The sequence below is a fragment of the Dermacentor silvarum genome, chromosome 7 (assembly GCF_013339745.2).
Source record: "Dermacentor silvarum isolate Dsil-2018 chromosome 7, BIME_Dsil_1.4, whole genome shotgun sequence".
Lineage (NCBI taxonomy): Eukaryota > Metazoa > Arthropoda > Arachnida > Ixodida > Ixodidae > Dermacentor > Dermacentor silvarum.
In genome coordinates this window covers 134,843,178-134,856,680 of record NC_051160.1, presented here as the reverse complement: position 1 = coordinate 134,856,680, position 13,503 = coordinate 134,843,178, and the positions used below count along the sequence as shown (strand labels likewise).

Genomic DNA, 13,503 nt, shown 5'->3' with positions numbered 1-13,503 from the left:
GCGCCGCATGCACCCTGTTCGCATTCCACGGAGGATAGAAAGATACTGCCGAAAGAGGAAGAACCACCTTGACGCACCCGAGAAAGGCGTGGGAAGTTTGCAGATTAACGTCGAGACAGTCACAGTATTGCGAAGTGGCGATAATAGACAGTTTTAGTTTAGCGTTTCTGGACTTACGTACGCTAAACGCAAACACTTTACGGGACGTTAGGGCGTGCGTCGCTTAAGGACTTTTAGTTTAACGTTCGAGAACGTAAACGTAATATAAAACGTAAGCGCACGTAGCGCCATCTCCTGCCTAAATCAACTCCTGTCTTGGCTACAAGCGAGTCACATGTTGACGAGGAAGTGGCCAATCTGTTTGTGTGCTCGAGAACGTCGCGAAAACGATTCAGCAGCCGTTTCTGGGTCGCACGTCCACAAACTCATGCAGCGCTCAAGTGTTCTTTGGGACCCTTCTTGCTTGGCTTAACTAAGCTGGCACGATCATAGAAGCAATTACGATGCGGGAGCGCGAACCAAGACCCAGGTTGTATGCAGCCAGGAATGTGCTCCTCAACATTGATGCCATCCCAGACCACACGTTCCGTCGCCAATTCCGGTTTGAAAAAGAAGACTTCCCTGTTCTTGTGAAAGCGTTGCAAGTGCCAGACCACGCGACATGCGCTCATGGAGTGAGAGTGTCTGCCCAGGAAGCCCTGTGCATGTGCTTGCGACGCCTGGCCTACCCGAACCGCCTGTGTGACTTGCAAGACTTCTTCGGTCGTCACTACAGCGTCATTTCAAGTGTGTCGAACAAAATGATGTTCCACATTGAAAGAAAATTTGGGTTTTTGCTCGACGATCTACCCTGCCACCGGTGGCTCACACCGGCGGATCTGCGGGACATGAACAATGTAAGTTTAACCACGTATTATACTTTCTTACTACATATTTTCTGTTATAAATGAAAAATAAATACTTGCTGTGTATTGAACTTCTGTAACACTGCTCTGATATTAATTTGCGATTGCTTTCAGGTAGTATATTTCAAAGGAGCTCCACTCAATAACTGCTGGGCGTTTATAGATGGCACAACCCGACCCATATGCCGGCCGAACAATGATCAGCGTGCTTACTTTTCGGCCACAAAAAACTGCACGCATTGAAGTACCAGGCACTGATGAGCGCGAACTGGCTCGTCTGTGAACTCGACGGACCGTACCCTGGGAGCAGGCATGATGCTGGTAGGTGTCACGTTAGACAATGAGTGGTGCTCACACGCTTCCCATATATGCGCGAGATCTCGCAGCACAGCTCACAAAACAGCGCTAATAATAGTGACTGCTGCCCTAACACAACGTTTTTTTGTAGCGTTAGCTACACTGGCCTAGCCAAGCCCGTTTCGCGCGGCACATCAAGAGCCGTGCTGCGCATGCGCAAGGATCAGTGATGTCACACGGCTTGCGCACCGGAGCCACCGGAGCCGGCACCTCTCGCGCACTCCGCCGCCGCCGCGCGCGACTCACCGCCGCCGGTCTGCGCATTCCAGAGGAGTGACGTCGTAGCCGTGGTAGACGCACTGGCGCCGGCGCGCGCTCGCTGTGCAATCGCCGTCTGACACTGCACTGGAGCCGCTGCGCTTCTGACTGGCGTTTGCCAGTGTGGTTTAACCATGGAGAAGGAGAGCGCAAATGCTGCTCAACAGCGCAGAAGAACGGAGAAGCTTGACTCATCGGATCCCGAAGTAGTTGCCTGGCAATTAGCGGTTGAGCGTAGGAGGAATGAACAGAAGAAGGCTAAACGTGCTGCGGAGACACTGTAGCAAAGGGACGAACGTCTAGCAAAGCGGCGTCGCCAGGAGGCTGAGCGACGTGCCCGACCACCCCTGCAGCAACAACAAAACGCCGTCGATGACGTCAAGGCTCGTCGATCGACTGAATATACTGTGAAACTCAGCGAAAGTGCCAGTGCGACTCGGACCTTCCAGACGGACTTCGTAAACAATCCGTTTGGATGTGTGTGCGACGTGTGCGAAAGACTATGGCACATGAAAGACTTGACGCCGCTGAGTAGTGTGTCATTGTGTGTGTCATTGGAGCAGCAGTAAGCATGACAATCAAGCTAATCCTTGACAATCTAGACAACCAGGAAAGCTAAGAATAATCAGCTGAACCTTTGCTAACGCTACGTATATCCTGGCATAGCCGAGCTAAGCCACTGCAACATTTTTTTCATTTTTTTTTTTCATTTTATACTGGCTGCTCCCCTTTAATAGCGCCATAAGCTGGAATCTCGACCTTAGGAAACAAGCAGTACCTTACCTTAGTGCCCTGCTTAGCGTAGTTTATCAGCTCCTTGCTCAACTAAAGTTGCTGATTGTCATTAATATAAATTTATTTTTATCATACTTTTCTTAAAAGTTCCTGAGGCACTGATTTCTATTACGCTGTACTTTCAGGAATTCTGCGTGAGAGCAAGCTCTACGAGGAACTGGAGCTGCTAGTCCCAGGAGAAGACTTCGTGATATACGGAGACCCTGCGTATCCGCTGCGACCACTTCTTATGAAGCCTTACGGGGGTGCGCGACTCACAAGCATGGAAGAGCAGTTCAATGCTGCTATGAGTGCAGTGAGGCAATGTGTGGAATGGGGATTCGCGAAGATAATCTTGCAGTTTGCTTTTGTGGACTTCAAGAAAAACCAAAAACTCTTCTTGCAGGCTGTGCCTAGAATGTATCGAGTAAGCGTGCTTTTTAGCAACTGTCACACGTGTATGTATGGCAGCCAGGTGTCCTCCTACTTCGGGCTGGAGCCGCCTTGCCGGTTCGATTATCTGCATCCCAGACAGCAATAAGCAAGGTCAAGCATGAACGTACTGCGATATTCTTGTAGAGAGCATAATACTTCGCTCAAATACTTTATTTATTAGTTTATTTTGTTTACAAGAGCTTCAAGAAGAGCAATCAGTGTTTGTTGAGTTGTGGTTTGCAGGTGTTTATTTTCCTTGTTTATGTTGCAGCTCATCAGCCCGTAACTTAAGCTCTTGTTCGCGCAGCAGAAAATCTTTTTCCATTCTGTATTGCTTTATTTCATACTTCTTCTGTGTCTTCAGTTTCTTTCTTTCCTGCTCCGCTTTTTCTACCTGTATTCTCTCCATGTCCAGTGCTATTTCTTTCACTCTAATACTGCTTTTGTGGCGCCACCGTTTCTCCAGAAACTCATGGTCTGCATTCGGTTGTGCTTGAGGCCTCCTCCTTCCTGAAAAAAAAAATGACATGCATAGCAAACTTGCCTATGTATTACTGAGTAATAGGATGTATAAAAACACGATGAGGTTCTTGCTATTTTATGTGCATTTCCATCTGGAATTCTTGAACAAGCCATGCACGGCTCAGGTTTTTGCCAAGCAATTTTCATTGTTTTGTTGCATCAGAATGTCAGTATTTCTTAAAGACAGCAAAGTGCCCTAGTTTATACTGGTAACACTGGGGGTGCTGCCAGAAACAGCAATGATAAATGGAATGGTGTACGGCATGTCAAAAAGCAGGGTATGCTCTTTTTATGTAAACAGAGGCATAGTGAATTTTTCTGAAATGCTTACTGCGAGCAGTTTGTATTCTCGGCATTGTCATGTCACCAGATTCATCCCATTCCGGGGGAGCGGCCGTTTCTGAACTCCCTATTGTGTAACCTGTAGAGGCCACTGCCTCACAGGGCGTACATTGGGTGTTCTCATATGGATCTATGAGGGCGCAGGATGAAGCGCAAACGTCGTTGCCATCAAATATTATGTTGAACAGCTGAGTCGCGCTTTCTGGGGGCTCCAATGCTGAAGCACCAGCCGGCGAGCCTGCAAAAAAAAATATGCACCGCACGAGCTCAGATGGTTGAATGAATATGCAATGTAAAAAATGCATGGGGCTGCGCTAGAATACCAAGACTCAGTGAGGCAGACAAATACATAAGGGAACGCCCATATGTGTCTGTGTGCCTCACTAAGTCACGCACCTCCCGCACATCACGAATTACTAACTTGCCCAAGAAGCAACCCTCCTAAGTCATAAGCCGCGTTTACATGAACGCGACAACTGGCGCATCGCATCGCATCACATTAATTTTCTAGTGCATCGCATCCATGTAAACGGGGATAATGCGCTAGGAAAGCGCGTCGCATTAATGCGTCAGGCAGGGGTGGATTGAGACGCGTAAGTCGACTTTCGCAATGCATGTAAACGCGATTACAGCGCATTAGGAATTATAGGAAATACAATTTGCTGTGGATCTGCTGGGCGCTCGCCGAGCTGCTTCGTGGCGTGACGCCGGAAGCGTCTGCAAGCGCTGCTTTGCGTTAAATGTGCGTGTGCCGCCACCAGCGCACCAGGGGTGATGCGCTACATGTAAACGCTAGCGCATCGCATTACTCGTGATGCGCTAGGAAATGTGATGCGCTACTGTCGCATTCTGTCGCATTCATGTAAACGCTGCTATAGACAGTACCTGGCGTTTGATTGCTTGGGGGTAAGAATACGAAATGCACAGTTATATAGTGTGGCCCAAGATAAACTGAACCCAAATCAAGTAAAGAAAACATAAACTGTGAGGTGGTATTGTACATACGTCCCTGAGCAGCTGACGCCAGAAGAATGACGTTTCGAGTTTTGATATCGCATTATAGTTCATGTGTTCTTCACTTGCTTTGGGTTCAGTTTATCTTGGACCACCCGTTAGCGAAGTATTTGCAGTCCACCTCAAACAGGTGCACTTTAACGCACAACGCCCTTGGGGGCAACGTTTATAGAACCAACGAGTTGGTTCTATTAACGTTGCTTGGGGGTAGCGGAACACAGCCCCGGTTCCTTTGTCGAGGCGATTGAGTGGAATGCGCCCGTACGTCCATTTGGCTCTTGTAGCTTTACAGCCACGCCGAGAGCGCGTGGGTCGTGTTTGTTGCACCCATGGTTACAAAGTATTAAGAATGCATCTTTAAGAACCATGGAAACCACCTCGCTTATTAAGTTAAAAGCCGACAAGGAGGGTTACACGAGCTGCCAAGCTGAACAGGCGACGTTGTGTCGTGGTTCGCTGCTGCGCCGTCTCTGCTGACCGTAGCGGTTGGGACATTCCGAGACATGGGCCTCATTTCAGCGGCCATTCGACCTGTGAGATTTAAAACAAATGGCGCTCATTAATGATTTTACGAGCACTATAAACCATGATATACATACGCGTAAGTCCTTGAGAAGACTGCAAAGCTGCGACTGCGCCATGCCTGACTGCAGCCGCTCTGGAACGCTGCGACGCATTGGATGACCTGCGTTCTCCAATTTCTAGGCGTACTTCGGCGGCGAGTTGAGAAATTTCCTGTAGGAGCCACTCGTTCTCCGCATATTCTTCCTCAGTGCCTGACCTAGAATGTTTTAACGTGCGCAGTTATCAGTTGAGCACAATGGCACGTGGGACGCGAATAAACACTTTATTATGGTGTCTATATGGGTAGGTGTGCCGACCGAGTACGCGTTATAATACCGTTCTGAGCAGTGTAGGCAAGGTTAGAATGGGAAATTTGTTATTGTCGTCTAGTCTGAAAACACGAAATGCTGAAGCCATTTTTTCTAGCTTGGCGGTTGGGCACATTTATTGGTATGAGTTGCTAGGCGGGTCTCCCTTTTATATATGAAAGCGTGGTGACTTCACGATGTACATATATATATATATATACTTGGTGACGTCACCACGCTTTCATATATAAAAGGGAGACCCGTCTAGCAACTCATATATATATGCTGTGTGCCTGATTGCTAAGAAAGATAAGCCGTTTGCCTTCAATTGTTAATCTGGCGTTTTTTGTTTACGCCACGAAGTTTTCCGACCAACGAGAGGTACACAGCTTCGCTGTAAAATGTTCTCTAAAGTGTCGCTCGCACGCACCTGATGTCGGCTGCAGTTGCTTGTCTGCTCGATAAAGGCCAATTCCCATTTTTCTAAAAAAGTCAGGGTGTTTCGGCACCGAGTCTGCTTTAGGCCTCTTTTTCAGAGATTTAGAAGCCGACTTGCAGTTCTCAGCGAAGCAGTAAGTATTTTTGGTGGAGCAATACCGCCGCTAATCTCGTCGGTCATTTTTCTGACCAGGAACATTCCACATATCATAGGAACTTTCAAACAGTAAGAGATACCCGGAGCTACTAACCCTTCAAGCTGACACTAACAGACGACATACAACTATTCCAATACGGCGTTTATTTTTTCCTCACCGTCTGCTACAGGTGGCAGACGGTGAGCGTCATGACGCGAAGGAGCGGTGAACTGCGCTCCAGACGGGCCCCGGTCGGAGCACCTACCCATCTAGACACCATAACGTTATTTTGTGTTTGTGTGTTTACATTCCGCAGATTCGAGTCTGCTCCCTTACTTGCGAAGACATGCTCGGTCGTTCTTGGCGAAATGCGCTAGCAGAAGCTTGCATCTCTCACGCAGGGTTCTTCCGCTGAACACCTTCTTCGTCGCAAGTTCGATGTTTTTCGTAATCTCTTGCCATTTTGATGGATTTCGAAGCGGGTTGCAAGCATTCACTTCACTGAGAAGAGCTAAATCGTCTTTCTCGGTGAAGCGCAAACGTGTCACACCTGTTACTGGTACAGCCTCCATTTTGTTGACTGTTTCCCAAGAAGAAGCTCGCGTTACCATGGCACGGCCAGCGACTTTGAGTTTTGCCAAACCCGTCCAAGACAAGAGAATCTATTAGCATCCATCCTGGTGTTGCTATACGGCAACGTATGCCGACGCGTCACATTAGGCTTACGGTCGCCGGAATCGCCGAATGATCTCAGAAATTGGGCGCGCTATGCACTCAAAACTAACGTTTCAGGTAAGTATAGAGAAATCTAAAGCTTATTTCTATACTTACTGGTGATCTACGCGTGGGAGAGCGCAACCATCACGAGAATTCATGCTGAAGCGGGAGCCAGTGGTGCCGCCATGTTTGAAAACGTTATTTCTTAGCGTCCGTAAACATTACGAACGTTAAACTCGCCAAATAACGTACGTTATCATAGCGCACGTAAATCGCAGAAACCGAATAACGTTCTGAGCATGCGCAGTGAAGACAACGCTATTTTTTACGTACGTAATGCGTTTACGTTTGCTTGCAAACGCTAAACTAAAACTGTCTAATACGTTGATAACAATACGCGGCGCTGGCGCGTTTCGTTGTGCATGTGCTTGAAACGCGGAAGCATTGTGCCACGCAGGTTGCACTCATGTTGTCATACGCGGCTTTTTGTCAACATTTTTTAAAGACGATAGTCTTTCTTGGTCTACCTAAGCGAGGCACCCTAGACTGCGTGCCCGCTTTCCCACTGTGGCGCATGCGCTCAGCCCTGCTGGCCTCTGCCGCCGACTATCTCTGGGCACCCGCCCGCCTCTCCCCGACAATGTCGTATAGCCGTTCCTCACGTAGCCAGCGGTTTCACAGCGGTTTTGTGCGATCACATAAACGCGCACAACTGGTGTCGACGGCGGTGGTGTTTTTCCCGCGTTCGCACCGAACGCGCACGGCGTTGGTGACGTGTTTATGAAGAACGTGCCAACTTTTGCCGAACACCCTATGGCGAATAGCGCCTCTTCTTCTCCACAACCACAATCTCTCTCTCTCTCTCCCTATGGCGGTGTACCGTAGCGACCATCAGGCCATGGTTACTCTTGTCACTAAATAAAGGAAAGGCACCGGATGATATATATTTCTCATTCTTTAATAGTTCAAATAAGCAATTGCACCATCACATCCTAATATTCATATTTGGAAATACATAGTTCCCACCATAGTACAGCTTCGCTGGTCGTGCATCTCCAGCCCAGTGGAAGGGCAGGCAGGCAGTTTTTTTTTTTTAAGAGCCAACCTTATTACGTTGTTTTCTCTATTTGGGAAAATAGTGGCCGCTACCTTTTTTCAAGCATACTGACCCTCACTTTAATCCCCACTTTCAAGAGCGCATTATATTAGCCGCCACCCACTCAGCTTCATGACGTATTATGCCTAACAATTGAAATATTACACGTGACACTCTTGAAATACTCTATTTCCGTTTTCCTTTTGCGCATCAGATCATTAAAGCACGAAAGCGTGAAAATTTCATTACATCTCAAAACTGTTTCTGCGTAGTGGGATATCCACATAATAGATGGGCACCTCAGAAACAAGTATGCTAGGATGAACGCGTAACCACTAAGCGATAGAGATGCAATTGCATTCCTAAGATCAATTGTATGCTGCGACTTCATAAGAGCGCGTAAAATTTTCTGACCCACTGCTGTGTGCTTTCGCACCTCCTCGTTCATATGCTTCGTGGTATGAGAGACATTGCGCATTGATTAACACACCGCTAAAGGGAATCGCTGCAGCACCGCGTTCAATTATCCCAGCAACTGCTTCATTTGTTTAAAACAAGACCAACTGTTCTTTTTTTGGCAAGTACTTAAGTCACAATGCAGCAATAAAAGTTGAATGACTGTGACAAACAGAGGGCGCGATAATCGCACACTCGACACGTGGAGTCACTGATGTTATTACTGTGCAAAGAGCCAAATAAGTCACTGCATCGTCGAAAATTCACCGATGATTACGATACTCCTCAATGCGAAATTCGAGCGCAGCTCTATACGTGTTTTTATTTCGCAATATATTGGCTGGCGGGTACAATCTGTCTCGTACTGCACGTTGCAAACGGAGCGTACGCGAGAGGCAAATGGAGTGACAGACCTCACAGATGACGCGCTCTACTGTGGCGCCATCTCGTAGCCATGGCCGCCCCAGCACACTTTTCTTCTCATGCTTCCGCCATACCTCCCTTTCCGCCTTATGGTTTCGCTGCACCCTCCTCTCCGCTTTTCTCCTCACAATACAGTAAAATACCACTTGAACGACTGTCAGTTAAGCGAACTATTCTGTTGTACGAACTTTTTTTAAATCCCCCGCGGAAGTGCCATTGGACACAATGGTAACGCATTTCAGTTTAACAAAATATAGTGCAGAGCGCATTTGAGTTCTACGAACATTTTTCCCCAGAAAAAAAGTTAATTAAAGTGAAAGTTGGCTGAATTGAAATACCTATGTTGCAACTTGTTATCAGAAGCTAAAGAAAACATCAGTTGTTGTAATGAACTTTGAACCTTTTTATCAGCAATGCTGCCTTTTTCAATGTTAATTTCTGCTTATTTAGCATATCTGAAGATTGCAGTAATCTTTTGCTGCACTTGTGCACTTAGGACTGCAGGGGTCCCCACACCTGTCATGCGATTCCATAACGCGTCCGATAACGATGCAACCATCCACTGCTTGCACCAAAGCCACACTCTAAAAACAGTTGCACCCTTTGAGGTGTATTTTTGCCACAGAACAATAATCGTCATCTGACTTGCGTGGCCTTCCTTTCTTTAACGCTGTGCGCCCGGCACTTCTCGGTCACGAACGACAAGAGCGTTATCAGCGTGACACAGCGTTCTCGACCGGAAAGTAGCAAGTGCAGAGTTTTCAAGATAGGAAACGCAAGCAAGACAGATGACGATTATTGTTGTGTGGCAAAAAGGCACCCCAACGGGTGCAACTGTTTTTAGAGTGCAGTGACATCGAAAAATGCTCCGAATTCCACAGCCTTCTTTTGAATCATGGGTCCTGAAACCGGATTGTTTCTGGGTCGTAGCTCCTTTACCCATATGGCAGCAGCGTCGTCTACTTTGCTGAAATATCCAGTGCACAGATTCTTGCGCGCGGGCCCGAGTGGCGCACTTTCCGATGTGGCCAGAATGGCTTGACGCTGGCTCTTAATTCTCGACAATGATGACGCCGAGATCGTAAATACCTTCGCAACGTCGACTTGAAGCTGTCTGGAGTCCAGCCTACGGAAAACATCCAGTTTTTCGTCTGGAGACAGGCGCTTTCGTTTGGCACTCATAACGAGCACGCGGATGCAGGGCTAAGGGTGCAGCTGTCACTGCCGCTGTGGCTTCGTTTGGTTCCGAAAATACATACGTAGCCAGCCAATGCAGTTCAAAGCCTAAGGGGTCCGACTTTTCGTCGCGTGATATCAAGCACCATTATGAGCGTAAAAAAATGGCCTCCGCGATGGGCCTCGGTGGCGCGCCGCTGGCGGAACTTATCGCGAAGGCCACGGTAAAGCTATGCTACAGAAAGTGGCGTTGTACTTGTGATCAATATGACGTGCGAGGCATTGGATGGTGTCACAAAATATGTTAGTAGAACTGAAAAGCGCTCTGGATTATATTTCGTTAAATTGAAATGTGTTAGCATTGGACTTCATTGCGCTTCGGCGGGGTACTTGAAAAAAGTCAGTACAACTGTAGGCTCGTTTAACTGACATTCGTTCAAGTGGAATTTTACTGAAACAGTAATGACCCGAGTAGTGGGAAAAAGAAAGTTTCTAGTCGGCTAACTTCCACAGAGTGCACCGCAGTACACAACCGTTTCCACTTATTGACAGAGAACTCTATGGACTGAAGTTGCCTCGTGCAAGTATTATAAATTTCAAATGCGATTCGAATTTTCTTGCTTTGTGATTCATATTATAGTCGAAAATTAGTTTTTCTAACTAGTCGCATATTGTGTCTTCTTCAAATACAACCGATAACAGCAATTGATGTAGCCTCCAGAGCAGGGTCTCCGGAAGTATATCTGACGTGCGGGGGCAACGTTGGGGGAGGGGGGGGGGGGGGCTCATGTCGCATCGCTTAGTTTGTGAGATTATGAGGTACGGCGTGCCTCATAATCAGATCGTTATTATGAAACGTAAAACCCCATAATTATATATATATATATATATATATATATATATATATATATATATATATATAAACGAAATAAATGAACTTGGAATCCCCATGGCCATATATGTACTTACAACGTCGTTTTAACAAAGTCAAATAGTCCTGCCAATAGATTCACCGAAGTAAATTTGCCTCCTAAACCAAAAAATACCCTGCTGTTTGGCGCCTGGTACCTTGCTTTTCGCTCGTTTCGGTACTCGTTCGCCGCGGCAATTCAAAGCTCCCGCGTCCCCGCGGCGCTGCGAGCGAACTGTATTGGGGCGGAGACGCGCTCCGCGGCATATCCAACGTACTTTCGCTGCGGGCGCCGAGGCCGATTGCGCATAGTACGCTCTTAAAATAGTGCTTTATTTCAACTGCAAATATATGTTTACACCATTTTGCCAAACGTATATATTTGAGGCATGGATTATACAACGCGACGTCTTCAATTTTGCTGTCGTTTTCAAGCGCGTCGTCTGATAGCGAGCGCGCGTTCGCTACGCTGACGCTGGCGGACGCCCAGTTTTTCTCGCAGAACCTCTGTGCAGTACATTTTTTTTAATGCTTTAGTTGCTTCGGTGTGCCCATGACTCTTGACGGCCGGTACCAAATGTAGTTTTAGCCAGGTGAACTGCTGTTTTTACCACTGTCCTCTAAAAGTAACTGATATCTCCGCACCATGAAGGCTACGTTGAAAATTTTATTATTGATATCATGTCATTTTACGCGCGCTTTTTGTTGCTGGATATTGATTAGGGACAATGATCGAAGAAAACAATTTTAGAGTGAAATAAACCAGGTTTATTAACTGCGTGGTCGCGAAAAATTACCAATCTGTTTCTAGGTAATTAAATCAAAGTGTACATAGGCATATATATTCACGATATATATGTAAGGGAAAAATAACAAATCTTCTAAATGAAATAATTGAAAAAGTGAGAACTCCCGACCGGAATAAGCGCACGTGTTTGCAGTAACAAACACCCGTACTAGTGAATACTGCAAATAAAACTCTCATTCGCAAAAATAATATTCATATCAGTCAAATCCATTTATATATATATATATATATATATATATATATATATATCGCAACTGTGTACGACGCCGAGTAGTCGTTTCCGTTCGAATGTAACGCATAACAGCACTATTGAAGTCTCAAACGTGACTGCATGCAAGTGAGGACTGTTATTCTGTTATTCCGAATGATTGTGCTGCCGGAGAGTCGTGGCTGTCGCGCAGAGGCGCAGTTCCTGAGAGAATTAACGAACGGGTGGTAATAAATCCTGCTTAACAAGTTCCTAGCTCTCAATCAAATTAAACGCCCCGTTTTGGGGCATCCTGTAAGTCTGCTAACTTGATTCAGACAAGGATTTTTGACAGTCTCACCATGTTTTCAACCCATTAAAACAGTGCCCCCTGTGGTACCACACTTCTTCAACGAACGCAACAGATCTGCACATATCTCTACGTGTATGCGAGACATGCCGTTCCTTTAATTGTTTCATTATGGTCGTTATGATAGTGCACCGAATAACTGAAAGCAGCCGTTTATAATATACAAGCTGCTGAGTTGAGCGGTCATACATTTGGGAACGGCATTACACTTATGCATAAGTTATAGGATAAGCGTAACATGTTTTTCTCGGATATCAGACCCGAGAATAACTTATGTTCTTGACACCCCCAGAAATAAGCCGAAGAACGCAGCCACTGCTTTTTTCTTTTTTTAATATAAGCAAATTGTTCGGTTTTACGTGGCAAAACCACGACATGATTAAGGCACCCGGTTTAGTTTTTGCCACCTGGGGTTCTTTAACGCGCACCTAAATAGAAGTACACGAGTCCTTCTCCATTTCGTTCCCATCGAATTCCGCGACCTGGATTAAACCCGCGAGCTCAAGACCGTATCCACTATACATGTATATAGCCACTAATTAGGCTACCGCAAAGGCTTTCTTTTCTTTTTCTTTTTGAAGTATCGACTGGAAAAAAATTCCACGTACGGCTTACGGACAAAGATTAGCATATAGAATGGCCGCTTTAGGCTATGGGACCAAATATCTTTGTACGCATTTTTTATATTAATGTCTAATAAAATTCCCCTTTGATTTGATTTGATTAACTAAAACCGTTTTCGGCGCTCGAGGTCCGACTGCAATAAATGACCCCGTACCAATTACTCCGCCTTCTGTTACGCGAGGAAGGCGGAAACTTGAATGGAATATTGAGCTGCAGTTTACTCTTTTTTTATCTAATACAATGCTTCCCATAAATCTGAGTACAAGGCGCCGAATGGGGCAGATATGCTTTACTTGTTTGAAGCGGCAAGCAGGAAGGTTACTTATGTTGCTTCGTCTGCGTTTCGCAAGACCTACTGATAAAAACTATATGCGCACAATACACACGAGAGATACACGCTGCTTGAAGAACGAGAAAAATATTTTTCTCTGAAGGGAACCGTACAATAACACAGTAGAATGAAAGCCGACACTGCGGCCGCAATGCACGCGCAATCACCGAGCGGTATTAAAAAGTAAAAAATAAATCAAGAAAAGAAAGAAAGGAATTTATTTCTAAGGCATAAATTCATGTCATATGCAATTATGAATCCAATTTAAGCGGTCTGAACGCAAATACCAGCGCGCGAAGTAGTACGAATGACCCTGCCGAGCAGTATCGCCAGCGGTTTCCAAAGGCGCGA

At 46.2% G+C, this 13,503-nt stretch overlaps 2 protein-coding genes across 2 annotated transcripts; one reads left to right on the top strand and one right to left on the bottom strand.

Moving 5' to 3' along the window:
- The first annotated feature begins 981 nt into the window (after positions 1-981).
- On the top strand, positions 982-2,854 carry LOC125946571 (uncharacterized). The gene is made up of 2 exons (XM_049670066.1): positions 982-1,226; positions 2,441-2,854. The coding sequence occupies exons 1-2, from the start codon at positions 1,163-1,165 to the stop codon at positions 2,833-2,835; spliced, it is 459 nt and encodes a 152-aa protein (XP_049526023.1). The 5' UTR covers positions 982-1,162; the 3' UTR covers positions 2,836-2,854.
- Positions 2,855-2,859: 5 nt separating this feature from the next.
- LOC125946570 (uncharacterized) lies at positions 2,860-6,809 on the bottom strand. The gene is made up of 5 exons (XM_049670065.1): positions 6,391-6,809; positions 5,207-5,388; positions 5,022-5,138; positions 3,583-3,831; positions 2,860-3,239 (listed from the first exon to the last, which is right to left on the bottom strand). Exons 1-5 carry the CDS (start codon positions 6,663-6,665, stop codon positions 2,977-2,979), a joined length of 1,086 nt encoding a protein of 361 aa, XP_049526022.1. The 5' UTR covers positions 6,666-6,809; the 3' UTR covers positions 2,860-2,976.
- Positions 6,810-13,503: the final 6,694 nt, after the last annotated feature.